Raw genomic sequence first — 25,428 nt, 5'->3', positions numbered from 1 at the left:
TAAAGGGCTGGTGCTGGCTCCTCCTCATGTTTGGCTGCTAAAGTGCAAAGAACCAAATGCTACAAGAAGCTCTCCCATTCCTCTCCTCTAGGACAAGAGCAGCTACCAAAGGGAAGGGAGGGCAGGAGATGTCCATGCTGTGGGAAATGCCTGAGACTCCTGGGGACAGAGCCTGACACCACTGCTGTGGGTGAGTGGCTGGGGCTGCCCCAGGTCCTCTGTGCAGGACAGTCCCTGCCATGGCAGGCTCCCCAGGTGACCTGCAGGCAGGGGCAGTGTGGCTGCACACACACACGGACACCTATGACAATACATGTGTTTCCCTGGACTGCTCTGCTGATGGCACTTTGCATTCACATGGCCCTTTATCCTCCAAGAATTTCACAATCAGCTGTGAATTATTTCTCTCCAGCACCTCTCAGCCCGTGGCCTGCTGGCTGCACAGCTGGCAGGTGGCAACCTCGAGAGCAATGCAAAGATGGGCCACAAGCAACTGAGCGGGATGCTGCTCTGAAGCTGTTTTATTTTAGGTTCCACAACAATGACAGAGCTGACTTAAAATCCAGTATCCTGATCCTGCCACCATGGAATAATCTTTTGCTGAGCTCAGCATCAGCTGGCTCCCTGCAGGACGGCCCGGAGCAGCCCGCTCCCGTTCACATCAGTCCCCCTGATCCTCTGCAAAGGTGCAATCTTGCTGCCTTGGGTGGAATTTTCTAACAAAATGGACAAATACCATCTGTGAAATGGACAAAACAACCCACAAAGCCTTTAAACGAGAGCAGTTCAATCTGCTGCTCCGAAATAAACTCCCTTTAGCTTGCCCCTGCTACCTTGAGGCAAACAGGCAGCGGCCGGGCAGAACTCATGTGGCCCAGAGTGCAAAGGCTTTTTTGCTTTATCAGGGCTACAGTGGCAGTGGGAACCGTTCTCATTGAGTTACAAATACTAAATAGTCTAAGAAAAACAGGGTGCTTGAAACAGTCATTCAGTTTATATTGAAACTATTTTTAAACTCTGCGGTATGAAGTCACCTACAGCTGCTTCGTTCTTCACCTAAGAGAGATTTCATGTTAATGGGCACATATACTCACAGAGAAGTCTATACGATGAATATTCCTACAAGGCAACAGCCCGACCTCCACTTCCACTAAGTTAATACAGACCTTTTCCAAAAGTGAAGTCATTAAGATTGAAGACAATTATAAACTGTATCAACAATATGTACTACAGCCTGCAAGTCACAATCTGTGCACACCGAATGGAATATATTATTGCTTGGTCGCCTATTAGACTTTCTTTATAAAAAGATTTTTATACAGAGTACAGGATTATGACAAAACTAGCTAAGTCGTTTTCATCTCGAAAATACAACATCAATTATTTCTGTCAACAAAGGCTCGAGTAGTAGCTGAGATGTAATGAACGATGACAAACACTCACTAATAATTTTATGGTCGGTTTTGAACAGAATTTCCTATAGGACTCTTTGCCAGTGTTTATTTACAAACGTCTCTTTTTCTTTTGGAAAAAGGGTGATAAAATAGAACGAGGAACATAGAAATCAAAAGAATGAGTAAACTCCATAGCAAGAACGTTAAACGTGTCTGAAAAGGCTAGGTGATGCTATCCCTTAGAAAACATACGTCGTCTTTAAAGAAAAATATTTTTCCTGTTTTAAAATATTACTAACAGCATGTAATAAACTAACTTAAAATGAGTCTCATAAAAAAGTTGTCTTGCTGTCTAAACATTACTAAACATGCTTAGGTTGAGATTCTGTTAACTGCCTCAACGTCTTAAAAACAGCCCCTGGACAGGAGCCCTGATATTCTGACTCCAGAAGACCTGCAAATTTACAACAGTACAGCGATAAAGGATCCAGTAGCTAGAAACATTAAATACACATCGCCATCCAAAGCAAATCATTCTGCAGGAATCTCTGAAGCAATCTGCAGCCAAGAAGTGAGGATGTGCTTGGCTGACTGACACAGTCACCGGGCCCTCGCTCCGCCTGCCCACGTGGATGCGGGAGGAGGACGAGGACCCCCACGCTGCACTGCAGAATGAGGATCTTGTGTTGTCTCTATGGCATCCCAGCCATGCTGGGGCAAAGGGAAAGCAACAGCAGAACTCGCACTGCTGGCTGAAGGAACACAGCCACACTGTGCTCAGCCAAGGGAGCGAGAGCCGTGCGTGGGGCCCCGGTGTGCTGGGGTATGTGGGGAGAGATGGCTCTGCCTCAGACGTGTGCTCAGCACCACGGCTCCCTTCCTACCCGCAGTAACAGTAATGGAGGTAACAGGGATCAGCTCTCCGTTGTTTTTCTGCCAGCAACTTTCCTGTTCCTTCTGGAACGGAGCACCTGACACGTGAGGAGCAGGGAACCAAGCCTGTGCTGGGCAGACACTCATCTCACCGCAGTGTCATCCCCCATCAGCACTTACAGATCAAAGATGCTATGATGGCTTTTTTATTTTTGGTTTTGTTAAAAGACTCCTCCTGCTCCCCTCTGTGATCATAACTAACCACTCAGCTCGGACAGGAAGAAAGCTCCAGGAGGACTAAGGGGACCGAAGCTCAGCTTTCAGCCGCTTGCCACCACAGCAAACTGAGCACCCTGGCAATCACAACCAGCACATCACACCACCTTAGAAAGAAACTGGCAGGTTTTAAATTCAAAGGGGTTAGGTTTTATGGAAAGGAGCCATTCCAAGCCCAACGTCTGCCTGGGATGCTACACTGGGAGTCTTTACACTGATGGAAAGCTAGGACTTCATTTTTTAACTGCAATATGCCATGGTCAGTGCAGGAATCATGGGCATGAATGAAGCAAGAATTGAGACTGGACAGTACTGTACAATGTGACAGCCTGACCTGACACCCGTGGGCACTCCTGCTCCTGCGAGCTCATCTGCCTATTGAAGGAGTAGCACACAGACTGCGTGACCCTGCGTGCCTGGCAGCCAGAGGGTGCAACCTTCACTTACTGAGGAGAAACAGAACGTGGAAGTGCCTCCAAACATAAGGGAACAAGGCAGAAGCAAACAGCCCAAAGAGGACTGTTAAAATGAGCTCAAAATTCAGAATTTGGGATGCTAATAAAAACAAGAGTGGAAGTGTGTTTGTTTGTTTTTCCCTGAAAACCAACTTTTAGAATGGCTACAAATAAATGGAAGACAGTCCTCAGTGCTCAGGAGTCTCAGTTTTAGCTACACCGGTCGCCTTGCGGTGCTTTTAGAGGGCTGGGATTGAGAGACACATTTATTTGCCAGGCACAGAGGAACTGAGCTTTCCAATGGACAGTCATTAAATAATGTTTCAGAGGGATTATTTTTTTGGGGGCATATATAGTCTCGTACTCCACATGAAAGACTGCAATGTTGCACTCACCTTACTGGACAGAGGAAAAACACAACCATTGGCTGTTACCCAGAGATAATGTCAAACAATCTCCAGCAGGAGGTGTTAGCATCACTCAGAACAGAAGCCCTGTTTCTCAGTTACCAGGTTTGGAATGTACCCGGAGTTCCCCACGGTCCTTTTGAAGACGTAGTTATTATAAGATCCAGTGCTACAAACCACTAATCTACCTAATCTATTCTAGTTCATACACATATTGTACAATATTGCCTAGTACTCACTACATACCAAGAGGAAAGGATGCTGACTTGAATTACAGTAAATGTGCTTCTTTAGAAAATATGAGCGCCACAACATAGTTTGACCAGCATGCAACAAACTTTCTTCAGCTAATATATAGAAATTGTCTAATACGATTAGAAAAAATAATTAGTGAGAGGCCAGAGACATAATTCACCAAGGAAATTAAGAAATTTATCTGAAATGCTGAGGCTTTTGCCACTTAAAAACCTATTCATTCTATGTCCCTTCTGTGCCTTCCCTCTCCTTTATATCTTATCATTTTTGCAGACATTATTATAAGGCCTATTTGTTCTGTATCTATTCAGTAATTTATCTCAAAATGATTTAAAATGCCACAGACAAGCTTGGATCAAAAGCAACTGCTCTCACCACCCACCCTACACTCATGCTCTTACTCTAACAAAGCTGAGGTCCGCATGCAGAAATAAATGCTCCGTGTGCCCCAGTGAGAGGCCGAGGATCTGCCCACTCCTCATCATTGACATGGGACCTTCACTTTTAAATCACAAAGTTGAACATCTCTAAAGCTGATTTTGAACGTGCAGTCACCAAATCCTCATTATGAACTGTGAAATACAAAATCTAGCCATTAACAAGAAATCTTTGGAGATTCTCTATTATTTTAGATAAGAAGCGTCTTCAAAGAGGAGATTTTAATTGTCTGAAGGATCTAGCTTGCCCTTCTCTAGCACATGATTCTGCTGGCAGAGAATGTGCTTCACAGGTTCACCTACAAGGCTCCTTTCCAGTTAGCACTGCACTTAAAAGAAATATACATGCTGTGACCACTGTGCCTTCAGCTTCCTCACCCACTACTGCTCCGTACTCTGGGGACAGCATCTCTTCTTTCAGGACATTTGACAATTGCTGAGAGTGCCTAAAGCAACCTTCTTTCCACGAGGAAGGTTATGTGCTCTCAGCACCTTCCTGTCAGATGACAGACTCGAGTTTCTTTCTTCTGCACCCCCTACAAATCTCACTCTCCTGTGGCAGAATAAAACAGCCCCATTTCAGGTCAGTCAATAGCACAACAGGAAGGGCAGCATCTCCAGCAGATATGTACCGGTACAAAGGAGATGAAAGAAGAGCAGGAGACAGAAGACGTGACTGAAGGATGCAGAGCGACAAGTGAGGGCACAAAGGAATAAAGTGTACCTCAAGCTGCAAGCCTGATGCTCAGCTCCCACCTCTAGCAGTCTGGTGGGCTTTTTTCTGAGCAAAACTGCAGATAATTAGACTGCTAAACTCAAGCTCTGTTCAAACCGAGTGAGCAGGCGCTTATTCTCCCACCAAGTATGCTTCATCAGCAGTGTTACACAAGTAACGCAGGAAAGACACTTGCTGGTAATTTGGCACAGTTTGAAAACACAGCAATGACACTGTTACAGGTAACGTGACTCAGTGATGTGGAATTGATACTAAAGAAAGAATTACAGCTTTCTTTCTTTCAATAAGATCTTATGAAAAACTCATGCTTCCTCTCAGCCTTTCTGCTCTTGCTCTTCCTAGGTCAGATATTGGCCTCTGCATTTTTCAGGTACTTTGAGAAAGAATCTGCCTAAGAAATTTTGAAGATGCACAGTTAAGAAAAATACCTTCCTTACTCCCCCCAGAATTTCAAACGCTGCAACTTTCCAGAGTTAATGCTGATCTGAAACAAGGGTCCAAGAATGACAGCGAGAGAAGCGAAACAAGAGGTGTATGTCTAATTTGACAACTAGGACTCATGCCCCACGGCACCTCCTCCTCCGACAGAGAGGGTACAGCACCCTCCCCCTTGTCTTCTGTCTAAGGTCACTGGCTTATCCTCCTCTTCCAGCTCCACAAGAACTGATTGAACATGCACTGCGCTTGAGGTCAGAGTTCCAGCAAACAAAACCTTGACAGCATGTTTAAAAAACAAAAGCAGTTCCCCCTTCCTTACTCACTAAGACCTATCACAGCAGGGTCCCACTGTGCTCTCCAGGGAAAGCTGTGAGGACTGGCGCAGGAGCGGGCCCGTAGTGGGATCCACCATGGAGGAGGTTGGGAAGAGCTTGTACCAGCCAATTGCTAAAGTTGACAAATCCAGTTCTTCCAGGAGGACCCTTGCAACTCCCATGAAGTGCTTGCGCTCCATGCGGCCGTAGTTTCCCCAGACGATCACCTTAGGAACAAGAAGGGGAGCACAGTTAATCCTCAAAATCGCGTGCTTGCTGGGGAAGCAGCAGTCTGACCAATCTCTCTATTCCTCCTACATATCCAGCTTCCCTGGACTTTACTAGAATCCAAGAAGAGCAGCAGTGTTTACATTATACAGGGATAGGCTAGGCTGCTGCTGATGTGAAGCTCTGGATGAACACTTTTCTTCAGGAGGACTTCTTCTGTAGGCCAAGCACATGTACAACATATCCCCGGAGCTGCAGCTCCAACACCCACTACACAACCCGGTCCTGGCACAGTAAGTGGCCTCAAACACAGCAGAAGTATACAACTTAACTTCTGCACTCAGCCTTGTAATGCACAGCAGATGGCAATGAGACATGGTTACTCACCTGGACAAAGGGCAGGAGCTGAGCACTGGCAAGTGGGACTGGTGACGTAAGGGGCACACTTGAAGTGGCATGCAGGGAAAACAGAACAGACTGCCGAGAAAAGCTTGGAGACGCAGAGGAAGGTCTAATGAAAGAGCTGGCAGTCGAGCAGGGAAGGCTGAATCACACTTGTGACACGATGGAGACCGGTGGGTGGAACAACAGATGCAGTGAGGGTCATGGGCTTAGACATGCTGGAGATCTGCACGAGACCAAACGGCCCTACGTGGCTCGAGACAAAGGTGACGAATGACTCCACAGCAAGTTCGAGTTCTGAAGAGGAGATGATGAGTATGATGGGTTATGATGGTGGCTGGTGATCTCTGGCTAATCCTTCTTTCCCTAGGCTCTGAATAACCAGAACATTACAGTTCTCAGCAAAACGAGGTAGGAGAGACAATGAATGCCAATGAAAAGCCAAAAATTAGCACTTTGGGTCAGCATGGGAACGAGCAAGAGCTTGGAGAAAGTTGGTTTGGTGGCACAGCAGCTGAGCTGAGCTCCTAATTTTATTCTCTTTGAGTAAGTTCCAGTGAGGCACTGCAAGCTGCAGTGAGACAGTGAAACTGCTCCTTAAGACAAACGGAATGACATAAATGGAGCAGGGCATGAGACAGAAGAACTGCAATGGGGCAGATGCAGTTCCAACCTCTTGTAGCAGGCCTGCCTTCTGCACCAGGGATGCTGCCAAGGCAAAGACACAGCTAGACCAGGTGGGAGGCTCACAGAGGACTACATACTAACATTTAGCACAACTGCTTCCTTCTCAGTTTCTGCTGTACCACAGCCCATGGGAAGGCAGCAGCATTTCTCACTAAGTGGCAAAGCAGTGTAGTAGCAGTTTGAGGCCTACTGGTAAAAGAAAGGGCAAGGCAAAGACTCAGGGGAACCCCCTCAGCCACAGCTGAGTGACGGATGGTGAAATGGTGGTCTGGGACAGTCAGTACTGGATAACCCATGAGACCTCTTCTAGAGACAGCTGTGCTCTGCCAGCCCACCTTGGACACTCTTTAGGAGACTACCTGAAAAATGTTACTCCCATCTGTGAAACGAAGACAAATGTTATGCTTTGTACTGTATGCCAGTCTTTAAAGTGGATTTCAGCTAGGATTAATGGCATGGAAATTGTTTAGGCATGGATTAACAAAGGAATTCACTCTTCGCCCTGGAAACACATATACAGAACTGAAAATGAGAGTATGGCAGGAAATGTATGGTAGTAAAAGAAAAAGGTAGAAACAGGTAGGATATGTGACTGGGTGAAGGCCAAAGCAGAGTGCTCTGAACAAACACAGAAGAAACCTCTGCTGCAAGGCTGCTTAGTATCTAGATATTACTCATTTCCTGAGTGGAAACAAAACAAAAACCTTCTCCTGGTAAGCATTCACGTTACCTGGCATGGTATCAAATAATAAAGTTGGAGTACGAAGCAAAGCTTTTCCATTTCATTTGTTATGTTCAGACAGAGTGCATTTGGTTCAGTGAAAGCATTAGCTTTTCCTCCTCTATGTTACTCATCCAGATTCTTTGCCAGATATAGCATATTCCAGCACAGACGAAAAAGGAAGATGGGCAGACCTGAGATGCATTCACCTTACCTGTAACACTTTGCCCTGGGGGCTCTCAGGAAACAGTAACACCTGATTGTACAAAGGGTCTAATGATTTGCGAGCCACTTTTGTCTTCTTCTTCGCAATGCACACGCCATTCTCTAACAGGTAAGCTTTGATGTAAGCAGCTGGAAAAAGAAAAACAAATATGGTCAAACACAAACAAATCTTAATGCTCAACTTAAAAAAGACAGTGCTGTGTCTCCTATTTCTCAAGAAGGCATTTAAAAAAGTGAACTGTTTTGCTCAACTGCTCTTATTTTCAGTATGACAAACAGACTGCTCATTCTCACAGAAGCCAAGCAGAATCAACAATCCCCCTCTCTGCAGGCAATGCAGGAAGCTGGGGCTCACTGCAGTGTTTGAGGAGTCAAAGCATACTACCTGGCAGTGTTTTGGAGCCGGGTTTTGGTGTGAGTCCTCGAGCCTGAATGATATCCACTTCTAGCTGCCCATTTCGCTCTTGCAAGCCAATTTCCACATCCCCTAAACAAAAATGTCAGAACAGATAGAAGGCTTTCTAAATAATCCATCTGCAGGCTAACAAAACAACCACTGTGTCATTCCTGCTATGAGCTGTGCCACACTGTAGGCCATAAGTGCCTGATCTCCTCCTGCTTTACTCTGGAGCAGCTCTGCAGTGACTCAAGCCCACATTTTCAAAAACAGTCTCTAATTCCAGCCTCTTAACACAGCTCTGGTGACTCAGTCTCACAGCCTTTGGTGGCAGCTAGCCTCCAATCTCTACCAGGCTGGAATACCTAGAGCTGCAGGCTGCTAAATGCAGTCATAGTGTGCCATAAGAACATCTTTACAGAGCAGCGGGCTCTGTGTCTGGACACGTAAACGGCATGGGATGCATTTTCAGAATTTTAGCCACATTTCACTTAGTCTGTGCCTTTCAGACCTGAGAGGAAAGCACGGTGTGGGTGCTCCCCTGCTAATGCCACATTAGCAGCAATAAGCAAAATCTTGCAGCCAAGCTTACTCGATTTCATACAGAAATGGAGCGGAGGAGTGGTGGAGCAGCAGATGCTGGGCACATTATTAGGTGGCTTGTAGGAGTGGTCTGCTCGATATTAAATTTAAGCTGCCTAAGATCTTGGCGTTCCTTACCCATCGAGGTGGTGGCCAAGGTCTGACGCCCAACGAACTGTGCGGGGCCCATGCTGCCCAGGAAGTCACTGAACTGCCCAGCAGACGCCAGATGGACTCCGCTGAAATTCAAGCTGCAAAACGAATTGGTTTTGGCAAGTGGTTAATTTGCATTTTAAAGCAACTTGGTAACTACAGAGCCTGATTTAATACATCTTTGACACGACTTGCACCTACAGAACACTTTTCTCTTGCAAAACTCAGTGATTTCATAGGCAGTTTAGTTACATGGGATGTGTTTAAAATCTCTTTCACTGTATTAAAAAAACACAAACAGTAATGGTTGCAGTCACCAGCTGGTTAACACGTGTTTGCCTACAAGGAAAAATCACTGCCATCTCAGACTCACGTGCAGCCTGTCACCTCTTCCAGGTAGCATTACCAGCTAAGTAGCTTCTTGGTGTAGCTTACAGGATCTCTTGATAGCTACCCTTTCCCAACCTTCATTTCTGGGAATTAATTAACACATCTAGAGCTGTGTTCAAAGGTGAGCTTAGGGCTGCTGACATAAATCCTCTCGGGAGTGAATTTCCTATTGAATTCTCACTGGCAGAGCAGTGCACCTCCTCCCTGACAAGAGGACACTGCTCCTTACCAGGATCACCCATCACACTTGCTGTGTGGCTTTCCCACCTGTTTCCACGACCCGCTCTGAAGCGATCATCCCCACCAGGTGCTAATAGCAAGGAGAGGGCCGGAAGCCCCCATTAAAGGCCCACGTTTGACTTGTCAGCATCTGCCAAGCCATGACACAGCTGCTGAAGCACATCAGTCTGTGCCAGGAATAACCACACCACCATGCCACGCTCACGCTGCATCCCGGGAAGATGCTGCACGTGGAAGCGATGCACACCACAGCCCCTGCACTCTGCCAAGTGGCCTCAGAGGGGACAAGTGCCCACGCACTCCTGAAATTCATTTCTCAGAAAGGAAAAGAGAGGAGAGCCACGTGCTCCTTCCAACCTGCCCCAGCAACAAAGTCGGGGAGCAGCCCTGTTTCTGGGGCGGGCCAGGCACTGCAGGCTGCATAGAGCCACAAAGATCCATTCATTCTCCCCCGTGAGCCATTTACATTTAAAAGACATTCAAAACGATTTTTTAAAACCCCATTCATCCAGAAGAGTGGTAATTTCAGGTTGAGATTTCAGCTCTCATTAGCTATGTGCAGACCCGGCTCAGCCCACTGGGAGTATTTATTTATTCACGTGACAGAGAAGGAAATCATGCACAAACCTCAGCATCACTGTGACAGCAGTGACACGACAGCTTCATGGGGCATCTCATGGCCTCGTGCTAACAGACAGAGTTTGCCCAGGGGATCACTGCACAGGGCACAGCCCAAAGCTGCTGGACCTGGTGAGGACTGCATGCAGACACCCACCCCCAGCACTGCTGCATCTGCACGCACAGGAAAATGCAACGGGGAGCACATGGCAGCCTGCAGCCAGCCAGGTTACAGGGCCACGATTTCCTCACACAAAGACAGAGCCCAGCCAGGTTTCTCAAGCTGATGGCCCAGGCGTTTTAAGCTGTCCATAGAGGGCCAAAAAAAAAAAAAAAAAGTGAAAAGTTATATGAAGAACCCAGAATAATTCAGGAAAAAGGAGATCTGACAGAGAAAGACATGGGATTCAGCCAGAGACTAATGGATTATAAGCCAGAAGGTAAATGTTTTCCTTATCCCCTTCGATTCATGGCAGATAAATGGATAAACCTTAGGTCTTACTCCTACCCCAGGGAATACATGACCTGAGAAAGCAAGTAAATAACAAGCTGGCAAGAAAACGCACTGCACACAGGGACATGCTCACCACCATGCTGCAAACAGATGCTTGCCTCATTAACAAGATGCTCAGGATGAGAACGGAGAACGAGTGCAGGACTGAGAGAAGCCTAGAGCTGCAGGAGCCCAAGGCACAGGTCTCTGCACGCTCCCTGACTTCAAGGCAGGGCTGTGGGGTGAAGCCTGACCAGTGACTGCCCTGGGTACACAGGAGGGAGAAGTGCACCCATCAAAACTCCACTTTCCATTTGCTAGTCAAGCAGAAAAGCAAGGAGAACCCACTCTGCTCCCAAGACTCAAAATAATTCATTGATTTTGCCCCGGGGGACCCTTCCCACTACCTGCTGGGGAGAGACACATGCTGGATGCTCAGAATTTGAGCAGAGTAAAGTTGCACCACCCATTCAGCCCTCCTGGGGCAGCAATGGTCCCAGAGGCTCTAGGCAGATTCAGAGTGAGGAAGAGAAAGACCTGGAAGAACAAGAGCTGTTTGCTGGAAGTGAAATACCAGCACTGTTCTCTCTGCCCTGAGGTCGGATGGGAATATCTTGGAATAATGGATGCTCACGGGGACAGCCTGGAGCAAGGAGCAGGAGGCAGCACACTGCCCCACAAAGATGGAAAAGGCCATTTTAAAACAGCCCAAGGTAAAGACTCCAGTAGTTTGGCTAACAGCTGCAGTTAATGGGCTTACTAGCACTGCATGAAACTCAATTTTACATCAGACAGTTAATGGGCCCTTGTGCTGTTATATCTAAACAGGAAAGGAAGATGCAGGGAATTACTTCTTTAATGGATAGCACCTTTAGGTGCTGGGACTCCCTGGCACGCTGCACTGAGGCTGAGCTTTTGCAGTGCTGCTTTATTAAAAAGCAGCAGTTCTAAATCAGGCTCCTTGGCTCTAAGCAATTCCAGGATGTATATTTGGGTATTGTCAATAACCGTGGAATGGAAACAATTTCTGTCTGGAAAAATCATAAGCCACCTCCAAGAAAGCTATTGCTTTTCCCTGGAGAGGAGAGAGGAAAAACAAAGCTGCAGAAACGTAGCACGTGTGTGAAGAAAAACCAGCAGGCATCATTAAGCTGCATCAGCTAAATTTATGATGCTCAAATGCAGCTCAGTGAGCTCTGTTTACCAATGCTCAGTGAGAAGCTAGGATGTGGGCGTGGGTACCAGGCCTGATGCAGTTAGAGGTCTGTGTGACACCTTCCCCACTCACTCACCTGCTTTTTATACACCTGAAGCAGGAATGAAAAGAGCTCTAGGCATCTCTGGGACTTCTTTGAGCCACCTGAGCCCTGGTGCTCCCCCGAGCCCTCCCTGCCACTCCATCTCACATTCTTCTGTTCCACCATCCAGAAGTCAGTCCAAGGGACTCTTTTGGTCCCATCACCAAAAGCACTCCTCCCCTACTCCCAACTCTTTCTTCCCCCTAAAACACTCTACTTCAAGGGGCAGAAATTGCTGCAACCTGGTTATCACTACAATGGGATGCCTTATTTATCTCGACGTAAAAAGAAGTGCTAAAAATAGCTGCAGGAACAAAAAGGCAGCATTCTGCAGCTGACTTGCAGATAGCAACTGTCATGCCCAGCACAGCCCTGGGGACAGGGCTGCTGCTCCAGACCCCATCTCATGCTGCCAAATGACAGCACACCGAGAAGATGAACAGGTGACACCTGTCAGCCTTTTGTCTAAAGGGCACACGTCCTCCACCCAGCGAGCACGGCACAGCCTTCTGAAGAGGGAAGAAATTCATTCTCTCTCCTCCAGCACTCTGCTTTCACTAATCATGATTCATGGGCTCTGCTTTGTCACAGCTGACTGGGAATGATTTTAATGAAGTTAAACATTAGGGGTTTGGCCACAGAATTGGTTTTAAGTAAATGGGGCTCTTATTATTGTCCTGAAGGTGTGGGCAGGGAAGAGTGACCTGCGGGGCACCAGGGACAAGCAGAGGGCAGTGAACTGGAGGACACACAGAAGTCCTTGGCTGCAGGCAGGGGGGCCAAGCAAGGAGCACAGCACCTCAGCAGCACTCAGCGTGCAAAGGAAACTGGGGTCTCTTCACAAATGAGCACACCCTGCGCCGAGCAGCACCAGCAAAACGCGCAATAACGTCAACTCCCTTCACAGCCCGAGGCTGATTTTGCCCAGGCTGCAAAACCCACCCCGGATACACGGATGATTTCGAAGAGCAACGAATCGAGCTGCGAGCAGCACAGCCCCGGCAGCAGAGCCGGCGGGGACAGCAGGGACGGGCGCTGCTCTGCAAAGCCTCGGACGGCCACGAGAGGGCGCCGCAGCGCAGCGCTCCCCGCCGGGCTGCTCGGGGATGCTGAGCGCGCCCGGGCTGGGGCTGAGGATGCCCGGCTGTTGTTTTGTCGGTTGTTTTCTTTTTTCCCTTTTTGTTGTTTTAGTTTTTAAGCGCAACATCATAATCCTGATTATTTAGGATATCTGTGCAGCGGTTTCTGAAGACCGTGCTCCTCTGTTAGGTCAGGGCATGTGAAATCTGCCCTCTTCAGAGTAATTTCAGAGTGGCTTAAAGGCTCTCAGCCAGCTGCTGCTCTTTTAAGGTAGCAGTCGTTCCTGGGCTGCCCTTCCCAGGCACACACAAACCCTCAGACAGTCAGATCCTCCACAGCAAGCTGCTCTTGTTCTCCTGTACTCAGGGAACGAATTTGCTTGTGAACTGCTCAGGATCCGAACACCTTGATGGACAGCACTGATTTCAAAAGAAACAGGACAAGGAAAGTTCAGTATACCTGCACTGATCCCCCTCCTACCACAGCCATGGCTCCACTCCACTGCTGCTTGCCTCACCCCTGTTTGCTGCACATCAGCACACAGTGGCACAGACAAGTTTAAGGAAAATGCATCATTAACTTCTTTCCCTGTCCACGTGGAGTTTGTCTGACCTCTTTTCTACATCTATTTTTAAATTGCCTCTGGGATTCTGTACGCCAGGTACTACCCCTGTGCTGCTGCAGGACCCACTTGTCAAGACCACGCAAAACTTGTACAGAATGGGATAGGGAAGCACCTCCCCAGGTCCTCACCCAGGCCTAAGGACAGAGCAGGTATGGGCACCCTTAGGAGAACCACTCACCCAACCTGTCCTGAAAACCTCTCTCCCTAGACAGCTCATCCCTGTGCTTTGCTTTACTTTTTCTTTCCCAACCACTTTCCTATCAGTCCTTAACACAATTTCTGAGTTATCAGTATGAAGCACAATCTAGTCTATGTCCTTCCCCTGGCTCTTAATACAATTGTTTGTTTTTGTTGTTTTTTTTGTTTTAATAAAAAACCCTCTTTTTCTTAAATATAAAACAGGTGTCCCTTGCACCAACCTGTGCTGACTGCACAGCAGCTGCTGCAGCTGCGCACAGAAAATGGAGAGCAAGGAATTCAGCTCTGAAATGGGTGCACGGCCCTTCTGCTACGGAGAGAACAAAGGTATTCTGAGATGATGCTGTTGCCCTCCCCCTTGGACCAAATCCTCATAACCATTTCCAACACAGTTGTACACTGACTCCTCGGCAGGGACTCATGAAGCTCCTTTCGAAAGACAATGTTCTGTCTGGTGCTTTTCACCATTTATTCACACTGTCCAAACCTAGAGAAGTTCCACCCCCTGTGCTGAGTATTGACACAGTTTGCTTGGGCCCTGGGCATTGCTGGGCTTCAGAAAGCATTATTCTCTTCTCATAAATATTGTCTGAAACATTTCCTCCTCCTTTTAGTGCATTAAGTGGTGAACAATAAGCAACTTGCCTAAACACAGCCACACAACTGAAAATGCAGCTGTGGTTTAAACCTGCATGGCTGGATGAACAGATCTGCTACACAACCAATACCTCCTGCATGAGGAAGGCCTTCAGCTGTGCCTTTAAAAAAACTGGGACAGCAAGACATGCTTCATCCAGAAGAAATAACAGTCTCTTCTGAGAATGATAACATATTCAATAGTTATTTTATCTGAGCAAAAAGAAAAAGGCATCAGAACTCCAATTTTAAGAAGCAGGAACGTTCTGTCTAACAATCACAATCATCCTCACTGCACATTAAGCTCTTCTAAATTGCATCTATCACACACAAAAGCCAAGCTGCTACCTGCCAGACAAGGAGAAAGGCAGAAATGGTTAATTCAACATCCCCTGCCCCTACTGTTAAAACACGTACGGAGCACATCAGGAATTATTAATGCAATGCACATCAGAGTACAATGCCATGGGCCTGGGCACACAGCCCCAGACCTGTCAAAGCTGATGTGAGATCCTGCAAGAGCCTCTGCTTTGGCTGTGCAAGGCTCGTGTGAGCACCTCTCCCTGCAGGACCTGACGTGGAGCTCTCAGCACCAACCACACAGCTCTGCTCACACTGACAGCTCCATCTCTGCCTCCCAACAAGCTCTGCTCTCTCCTGGCCACTCCGCTTGCTGTAACATTTTTAGTGCTGTGACGTACTGTCTTATGTGCTGTAACACGCTGTACTCCGCTTGTGCACGCTTCCGTCTGCTGTATGAATTCTGCCACTTAAACTGTGCTATAAAAATGAGGCAGGGAACGGTGTCCCAAGGCCAGGCAAGCTCCAGCTCCACAGCTCATCCCAGCCATACTCAATCAGACACCACTGCCAGCATCAGTTCTGCCTGCCCCTGGTCACCACAGGTGGGATTCCACACATCCAGCCCTGTGACAACAGGGGCACATCCTCTCCGAGCCATGCAGATCAAGCTGAACAGCACAGACATCTGCTGCTGTTACACAGGCTGACTCACTTACTGAAGTGCTACAGAAACAATTTCTCCATGCCTTCCCTTATTTCCAGCTTAAGACCTCCAGGTCTTGGTTTCCTACAGCCTAAACTGCATTAACAACACATTTCTTTTAAAAACTCAGATAAAAGAAGAGCCCTAAAGGTAATTTGTCATAAAAGAGACCAGAAGTCCCTTGGCTATGAACACCAGAAAAGAGGCACTCTGTGAGTAGATAACAACATGAATAATTCAGATGGTGCTTTTAGGGATCAAGCATTCCTGTGATTTCAGAGTAGCAATGGTACCTCTGCAGATCTCTGCGTGAAGGACAGAGAACCTGAACACAGATAGGTGGTGACAAGGCATATCAGTGCTGTCTCCAGCTTCCTTTTTCATGGTAAAGCAAAAGCAGGCAGCTCAGAAACTAATTCTCATTGGGTTTGCTCCCTCATAGGCACTGATAGAACCAGAGCAAACTGTGGTTTGCAGGCACAGCAAGAGCCAGAACACAAGTGAGAGGCACTGGATGCATACGTCCAGTGTGCAGCTGCCTTCAGCTCATCACTGCAGCAGCTGCAGCAGGAGCAGGTAAGGTCATCTTGTGATAGGAAAAAGGGGTTACGATGTGGCAAACAAGAAACTTCCTTGCTGGACAGGCAGGCTCATCTTGGCAATTACAAGAACACACCTCAACGTTTTTGCTCCTCATCACCCACTGGGCTTTTCTAAGGTAAATGTCACCTCAGCTCTCTTTGAGTTAATCATCTCAGCAGTAGCCAGCGAGAACGAAAAACATGACAAGTAGCACAAGTACCACAGCAACTAGCAGCCTTTTGTTCCAGGCCCACTTCTGTCTTTCTGCTCCATTTTCAGAAAGAAAAATGGTTGGCAGGAATAAGTTATACGTAAGTCCAGAATCTGCTGCTTTCTGAATGTCACAAATTGTCTTGTGCAGCTGCAACAAAACGCAGCCAGAACAAGATGTAGGTGGTGCAAGAGCCAGGATGGAGCTGCTGAATCCCAAAGGTGCATTCAGAGTTACTCCTCTCTGCTGAATTCTTTCCCTGTGGTGATCCTGGTGCTGCCACGGGACTGCCTGCTTGGCACATGCTACATGGGGAGCTGCTCTCTCATAAAGGTTGCTAAATATGTACTCAGAAAATACTGCTGTAGAAATCTGCAACCAATACGAAGGATGTTCTGAATGAATTCTGAACAGAAATATCTGTGTGAGACCTATGGAGGAAGAAGAAAGTAAGACTCTTGAGTTGAAAGATCACACCATAATAAGATAGAAGTCCTAGAAAGTGTAAAAAAGCCGTCCAAGAACCAATCTGTTATGAAGAACAATTCAGAAGCCACAGTAAGGGTGAGACAGATGGTGCTCCTGGTCCCTGCAGCACACAACCCGGGCTGGCAAAGCATGCCAATGCATGAGGCTTGGCACCTGCACATCGACTCGGGGGAGAAATCTAGAAGCCTGAAGGACTGAAAATAGTTCTCTGAAATATCACCTTTCCCTTCTATAAGGTCTCACATTGAGTTTTATTATGTTAATTTCCTACACTAGTGCACAACTAGTGTGCAGGATAAAAGCTGAGTAACGTGGTTGGGAAGTTACTTTTTTTTTTTTTTTACAGCAAAAAATTCCGTGGAGCAGTGCACTGACATCATCAGCACTCCATGGCATGCTGAATGAGCTCACATACCAGGAGACACCCTGCAGATCAGCTAACCTCCTGCATTCCTCAGCCTTTGGGTCATACCCTGAAGTGAGTATCTTCCTGAAGGAGGACATACCATATCTGAAAAACATATCCCTACATATGTGGTTTTTTCATGAAATGATCCAGACTTCACGTGGCACAGCAATCACACTACAAACAGTCTGCTCAAATGATGCAGCAGATAAAGTTCTTTGATTGTGACTCTGTGTGCTGGAGCTAGGTGCAGCCAGCTCGCAGAGAACAAGACAGCAGTCGATCAGTCTCACCTTTTAAGAGCACAGTTGGTTGACTGAGAGCAGATAGCAAAGTTCTACTGAAACTTTCAGTCACCTTCAGTGGATCACCTTTGGGAGTTGTCATTTAGTCCTTAAATTGAAGAGGATCAGGAAAACAATGAACTCTGGAAACAAGCTCTTTTGGAAAATGGTGATTTGAACCCATTTTCTTCCCTCTGCGCACATACTGAAGAGATACATGGGTAGGAGGAACCAGGGTAACCTCATGCTGCTGAAGATCAGGTTTCTGACAGTCACCAGCAAATAGTCTCCAACTAGAACTGCCTGCACGAGACAAAACCCAGCAGCAAAAAGAAAATAAACTTGCTACAGCTAACAGTCATATGAATCTTCATTGTGCGTCCCTGGGAATGCATCTTCAGCAAACAGGAGAAGCCAAGAGAAATCTGATTTAGCAGAATAAATTTCCACCCCTTGAAGCTATTCCCGAAACACTTCCCTTCTCCACAATGGGGAAAGGAACTCCCCACTCCTGCCACGTCCCATGAGAAGAGGCCCTCTCAGCTCCTTGTACTCACAGCCCTGTTTGTTATCAGCCATGGTTCAGACAGATAACAGTGATTCCCATGGGCTCTCCAAGATCAATTATTCCAACTGGGAACAAAGCATCCAGGAATCCCTTATCTCACGCTTCAGAGAAATGAGAGCAAAAAGCATCCCACCCCACTACAGGGGCTGGTGAGGATGCTCCAGCAGCACTGGGGGTTTGAATACCAAATGTCAGACGTGTTCTAATGAAGACATTTGGATAGCAATGCAGGATTTTCCTTCCTTTGCCACACTGATAGCTACACGCTGCTTGCACTCAGGGTGCTTGTATGGGTACAGCACTGTGTTGGCAGAAGTATCCTCTCTCCAGGGATGAAGAGCCAAAGCAGCCAGAATATGAAAGGATAGGAGAAGTATGCCCCTTCCCTGGAGGGTAAGCTATGTAAATATAAAGGGAAAAGTATTCCACTCCACATGAAAGCAGATTCTTGCCCCACAGTGCCAAGAGACTGAACTTAATCACTAATCCTCTGAATCTCAGAGCAGAGGCAGAACTCCAGGCCACAGGACTGCCGTGGTGCAGATGGAATAGATCCCCTGAGACAACAGCTCACTGAAGAGATAAAGTACATCGTGGCTTCAGAGTGACAAGATCGCTATCGCAGCCTGTGCCTCATTACTATTTCCAACCTCCAGCACAGACCTGCGATGCCTTTCCAGGATTAGCCTACTTCCAAAGCTAAAGAAAGCATCTCTTAATTTACAGCCTGTTACTTATTTAACACCAGAACTGCATTAATTATTTGAGGGAGACTTTGGACTATCCTGATATTCTAGTGGTGCAGTGCACGTAGAATATCACACAGGACTCAAGAGTGTGTGCAGTGAAGCCAAGCATGGCACCAGACTTAAACTAGAACACATTTTAGGCATGTAAATGTTTTGGCCTCATATCCAGAAACATGGAATCTTATGATATACATTGCCTACCCTTTTTTAATACTGATTTTTTACCCATGTCCGAGATTCCCATGAATGGCCATCATAATCAAATGATGATAACTTCCATATATGGATTTAAATAATGGAAATACAGAAAACACAACTAAAGATAAGTCAGTCCCTGAAGTTCTGAACCCTGATGCTTTGCACTCAGTTACAAATGCAACGAAGTGAGTTATAACTTCCTGCAGTCAAATCCCAGTCAAATTCTAAAATACATTTTTTGGGACAATAACTCAAATCCAGTAGAAAACGTGTTAAAAACTTGTGAATACTTTGCTATCAGAATACTTGTTTCGTCACTTGCATCATTTTCATCACCTTAGCACACTTTGTTTCCCAAATCAAAAAGGTACTTTGAAATAGGGGGAGTCAGAAAGCTACTTAGCAATGTTGAAGACTACTGGCTTATAATTTATAACTAGTAATGAGCTGCAGCTATTCACCCTGAATTATTCTTCTAAAGGCAGGGCCGTTAAAAGTAATGGGTAACAGCTTCAGCTCAGAATAATGAGGACACTTTAAAAAAATATATAAACAGCAGAAGTATGTGCCAGCTATGCAGGAAGAGGGAGCAACCAGCTCTGCTCTAATTGGATGGGCAGTGCACCTGCAGCATAAACAAGTCAGGGAAACACATCTATCAAGCTGGATGCAAACTAACAGGTGTAAGAGCAGAGCACCTTGCAAGTGACCATCCAGCCCACTGTCAGTGACTTACTTGCCCTCCGATCCATAGCTGTTCATGCTGTCCTCAATGGACTCGTGGCTGGCCTGGCGCACGGTCCGGCTGGGCATTTCCACAGCCAGCCCTGTTTCTGTGCTCCTTTGGATGGCTCCTTTGAGTCTCCGACCATCCCCATCTAGAAACAAAAGAGAAGGGGTGGTTAGCCACTGTGCTCAGAGCTCTTTGCTGTAACTGAGTGAAGGAGAAGCAGAGAAAGCCTTCCAGAAGATCAGCCTGGCAGCACTTAACTCTCACACTGTTCTGTTAACTCAGCCTCGTCAACAGCTCCCAGCCATCTCTGGAACAAAGCCCGACATCCAGCAAGCCAGGGCCCAGCAGAAACTCAAAATATACATACCACCCCACCTACCTCAAACATTTGTACCAATTAATTATGCATTGGGTCCAGGTGCATACTGGCACGCAAGATAGCACTATGCACAGAGCTACCCAACAATACCCACAGGCAAACCTAGGTGTGCACTGTGAGCAAGCCTTGACACGTCTCCCAGATCCTACAGCAACTGTGGGGAGCAGCAAAGAGCCACTGACCCATGTCAGCATTGAAGGAGAAGGCCAGGCAGAAGCAGGAGTGCTAAAGGCAGGAGCAACCCCAGATGGACAACGGGAATAGAGAGGCACAGCCAAAACATACCCCAGTGTTGGCACTTAGGATGGTATCAACAGGGAAACCCCACAGAGAGCACCATTCCCACTGCACATTCCCTGGGTCAGAGCACAGGGAATTAAAGAGGCACTCTTCCCTCCTGGGTGCATCCTTCAGAGGCTCAGCCCTCTGAAATTAACAGCTGCTATTTTCATCCCTTTCTAGCAGTCTGTTTCACAGAACAAACCACGTTATGTAATGAACATGTAATGAATATCATTACTATTAATTGCTTTAGCTGGTGCTAGGAAGCTCCAAGTTTCATCCCACATACAGGATGCATCCTTCACCACATCAGCTCCAAGTCTCCTGAACAAAGCAGAAAATCTGAATCCATTCAAAGGCATCCATCTGCTAACCTGGATCCAGGCAACAAACCTCTAACCCACCAACATTATTTCTCTTACCTTACTTTTTGCTATCACTGCAGCTCTCTGACAGCATTGAGTAGGGAATGCAGCACTGCCAAGTCACAATGCCCTGAGAACCCCACCAGGTTCTTAGCACTCCCCCACAGAAGAAATGATGTAGCTATTGAGTCTGGAGAACATGAGACTCCCAAATATTTAAGAGAATAAGTTATTCCCAGCTGCTTTAGAGAAACACAAGGATATCTGCAAGAACCTCTCCAGAGGATGCAGAACCCTTGTTAGTGTAGCAAGCTGCTTGACCTTTATCATTTCTTCTTCAGGTCTTGGTCTAACAGACATTTTCATAAAAATAAGTAAGATATCAACATACTTCTAATCCTACTTCTCCAATTTTACCTGCAACAAAATGCAAAGACAATTCATTATTTCTTTTTAATAAACTCAGTTACAAAGACCCTTTTCCTCCAGCATCCCAAGGTTTCCAGCTGGGTGAGCATGCTGGCCCCAGGGCTCTGCACCAGCTGTCATCCCCACATATGGTGCTGCATGTGTATGCATGTCCCCGTGGGCTGACAGAACAGAATATATATGTTTTGAGTTAACATTAACTACAGTTTGTATTGTTTGTCTGCCTACAGCAATGCATGAAGCGTATTGTATAAATCAGGAAGTCACACAAATGTAAAACAGACTTTATTTTTTTAAAAAAGAGCTTTCAAACTCCAAAGCTTCAGGCAAGAACACTAATACAGGCGTCAGCAAAAGCAAAGCCTAAACAGCCTTACCTATTTCCCCAGCTGCTGCAGAACTGCTCTTTGATGCATCTTCTACAAGACCTATATTTTTTACTTTGGTACCCTAATGTGGTTTCGAGGCTCTCTTCAGAGAGCACCCCACAGCCTGACCTGATGCTCCCTGTCATTCCTCACACTGACCTCCACAAACAGCCTTTCCACCATCAATGACTGCCACTTCCCACCCCACCTCTACATAACTGCTCTCCGCACACATCCTTCTGCCCCTGCAGGGTTAGCTGTTATGAGAGCCTTGCTCAGGAAACAGATCTAAAACACCTGATTGAGACATATCTAGAAATCAAACAGTGAAAAAATGTTCTATAGGTAGGCAAGTGGACATCTGCTTAAAAAAGATATCTAGATTATTCCTCCAAACTAATTAGACATCCATGCTTACAAGACTGTGTGTCCACAACTGACACCAATATTCCTGATCATGTTCATGGCTGTGACATGTAGATGTTCGTATTTAAAAGAATAAAAAAAAATAGTAGTAGAGAAAGCATGGAAAACAAGCCAGGACTAAGTCAGATGCCAAGAATGAGCTGCTGTCACAGTGACAAGAAGCTACCACCACCCCTCTTCCCCAGGCATGGACACACTAACTGCTGCAGCTCACAACCTCCAGTCGCTCTACACAAAGTTTCTCCAGCCTTGTCCTCCTTCAGTCATTTTGCCAGAACTGTCCTTTGAACAGAAGAGGCTGAACCTGATAACACCAAAAAGGCAAGCTCCAAACCACCACATCCCAAACCAAGACTGAAACAGGCTAAGGGTGTGCCATGAGCACCAGAGATAGGGGACAGGCTCCTAACCTGCTTAAACCCTGCAGTCAAACTCTGCCTACAGTCAGAACACAGCAAGAATGTTATTTTACCTCCCTCAGTCAGGAGAGAAGAGCAGGATCGGTAACAACGTACCTGGAAAGTGTTGGTGCAGAATGAAAACCATTACGTCTACACCCACACTGCTTGTCTGCAGGCTGAAAACGTTTCAGAGGCAATGGTCACCTCCCCAGTCACACAGGGCTGCACCTCCTCCCTCAGCTGAAGCCCCATGCTTTGCAAATCACACAGGTAGATGACAAATCCCCAGAGCGCTGCCTGGCAAAACCACTTGTCTTCATTGTTATGAGAGCAGGACTGAGATTTTCTGCAGCACCTCTAGATTTATTCCCTGCACCTCTTCCGATTCAGCAGTGAACACCAAGGGTTATGCGGTGCACAGGGCAGCATGCTGCTGAAGAATGACCTTGGGAAGGAGAAACGCTCTGCCTGAATCACAGGGCAAAGGCACCCAGCACCGTGGGGATGCTAAGAGCCAGAAGGGACCAGCAGAGCCTTTGCCAAGCTGGCTGTGCTGGCAGGTGCTGCCATTTTGCGGCTTCGTGCTCTGCTCAGCCAAACAACCTGCATTTATCTAAAGAATATCTTTTATAAAGGTATCCACTCCAGACTGAAAGATAGAGATGCAGAATCTGCCGCCTGCCTGTGCAGCTTATTTTACTGCTTGGTATTTGAAGATGTGACTGAAGTTTGTCTGGCTCCAGCACTCAGCCATCAGCTCCTTAATGCCCATCCCCACCACAAGGGCTGCTTTGTGTTCTCACTATAAAGGCTCTTCTGCAGCATAATCAAGTCATCTCTCAATCTTTTTTGACAAGTTAAACAGACCGAGCTCTTTATGTTTCTCATGCGCTGGCGTTTTTTCCCTCCTGCCCTTGAATCATTTTAATGACCTTCCCAGCTTTTAAACACCCTTTAGAGAACGGGCACGCAGAACTGGAGGCTGCATTCCACCACAAAGAAAATGAATGGAAGTGAAATTCAGCTGGTGCTCCCTTCGTGGCTGCTGCTGGTAGCATCTCTCCACACCACAGTAAGCTCCTGGCTGGGCAGCACTGCTCACATGGGCACTGTGCATTCCTGCCTGTCCTGCTGCTATGGCCCTGGAGAATGGGACACCAAGAGATATGTAACAAACAAAAAAGCCATTTATTTTAAGGGAGACAATCCAACAAACAGTCCATAGGCTCAGTGCAACTCTCCTACTCCCAGTACTACTTGCTACCTTGGTAACACACACACTACCTGTGAGTTTAATAAGACCTATACATATAAATGCTTGCTCCAAACTGAATGAAACAGCAGCAGACTTTTAACACAGCCTCCTGCCTTAGAGGATTTTCCCTGCCCAGTGCTTTCTGAGTACTGAAGAAAGTTTGTGGTCTATTTACCACACTTTTAGGGTCATGTTGTTCTAGGACATAACCCTTACATATGCATCACATTTACCCAGATACCTGCTTCTGTTATAACAAGGGAAAAAAGGTCTGAAAAGACCCATTTTTCCTTAAACCTTGATTCACATTAATTATAGTTCCATCATTTTGTTCTTTATTAATTAAGCCTTATTATCACGATTCTCCTAGTTCTGTGTATGAGTAACACCAGACCACCACACAGCAGCTTCTTCTGAATGACCCAGTGATGGGTGGAGAGGCGACCACAGAGCACAGCATCCCTTGGAGTATCTTCTTCCTTAAATACCTTTTTGTTTGCCAACTGCACTGAGAGGCATCGCAATACAGCTGACCCTGCCCAGAGCTGTATGTGCCTGCATCTTGGGGGTGGGATACAGTAAAACAGTCTCTACCTGTCCCCCAAGGAAACAGTGACCATCTCTCACCCTCCTACACATCACCTAACTCAACTCGCCGAAGCCCTTTCTCTCTGTGACCAGTAGGACCCAGTGCTTGGACAACATCAAGTCTTGAAAATCTACATGAGTTTTGCAGTAGCTTGTTCCAAGGTCACAGTTACATAACTAGCACTACCACCCAGTAGTGCACCACAATAGCTGATTACTGAGACACTGGAGGGGCACTGTGCCCCTCCCACTATCTGCACGTCACCTCCCATCACCTCCTGCTGCTTCCATCCCCCCACACAGGTGCTTGCTATCTTCCTTCTCTTTCCAGTTTGTTTCTCATTTTCTCCTCTGTTTGCTGAATGCTACCAACGCAAAAAGCATGATGTATGCACTACAGGCCCTCCCACACTTTAGAATTAATTGCTATTGATTTAACCCTTAGATTAGGAATTGACTGAATTTCAACTCGATCAGCCTTGCTCCCAAATTAACCATCTGCTTCCAAGCACGGAACATGCTGGTGCCAAAGCACATGACCCACAGCACCAGCGAGGCCACCCAATACACCTTACACATCCTTCAGAACAGCCTGATGGGCTTTTTGCCTTCCCAAGCATGGAGTGCAAGGGGGAAAAAACAAGGAAGAGAAATCAGATGATGCAGGTTGCATTTGCTCCTATTGTAAAGCTCTGGACAAAATAATAGCCCATCCTTTTCCAGATGGACCAGTCCAAGCCGTAGCAAAGACAACACATTTCTACTTGTGTCCTTACCCAAAACAAGCAATATGCATTTGCATCCCTGCCTGCTGCAGGATACTGACCTGAGCACACTTGCTCCCTGCCTTCACATCTGGGACCCTCAGCAAAGGAATTACCTGCTCTGCCCCAAAATGAGGCCTGGGTTCAAAGCAACACTTACACAGCACTGAGAACTGACAGCCCCAGTATGGGCACAGAGAAAAACCCATCTGATAGAGGTAATGCACCCTTCAAAGCATGCTGTGGATCACGCAGAAGAGATAAGCAGCAGAGTTCTGCAGAGGCAAGAGGAAAAACGAGACAGCACTGTGCCTACTGCATCCATGGCTCAAACACAGCCCTGCAAGCTGTTCATCTTCTACTGCCACTAGCTTCACTCCTAAGGCC

At 46.8% G+C, this 25,428-nt stretch overlaps 2 protein-coding genes across 3 annotated transcripts in view; one reads left to right on the top strand and one right to left on the bottom strand.

Annotated features, from left to right (window-relative positions):
- The window catches only part of STK4 (serine/threonine kinase 4), a 186,875-nt gene that overhangs the window by 51,761 nt on the left and 109,686 nt on the right, over nucleotides 1-25,428 (top strand). The window lies entirely within an intron of this gene.
- Nucleotides 387-25,428, bottom strand: part of RIMS4 (regulating synaptic membrane exocytosis 4) — a 47,331-nt gene continuing 22,289 nt past the window's right edge. Inside the window, exons 2-6 of the mRNA XM_065754563.1 lie at nucleotides 19,788-19,929; nucleotides 8,966-9,078; nucleotides 8,234-8,335; nucleotides 7,838-7,977; nucleotides 387-5,812 (exon numbers count right to left, since the gene is read on the bottom strand). Coding sequence (XP_065610635.1) covers nucleotides 5,594-5,812; nucleotides 7,838-7,977; nucleotides 8,234-8,335; nucleotides 8,966-9,078; nucleotides 19,788-19,929 — 716 coding nt within the window. The 3' untranslated portion in view covers nucleotides 387-5,593. The remainder of the gene's footprint in view (nucleotides 5,813-7,837; nucleotides 7,978-8,233; nucleotides 8,336-8,965; nucleotides 9,079-19,787; nucleotides 19,930-25,428) is intronic.

Source organism: Cyrtonyx montezumae, unplaced genomic scaffold (assembly GCF_038088225.1).
Source record: "Cyrtonyx montezumae isolate F1298 unplaced genomic scaffold, pur_monq_1.0 scaffold_9, whole genome shotgun sequence".
Classification (NCBI taxonomy): domain Eukaryota; kingdom Metazoa; phylum Chordata; class Aves; order Galliformes; family Odontophoridae; genus Cyrtonyx; species Cyrtonyx montezumae.
The sequence above is the reverse complement of the archived record's forward strand: the minus strand, read 5'-3'. Positions and strand labels throughout refer to the sequence as shown.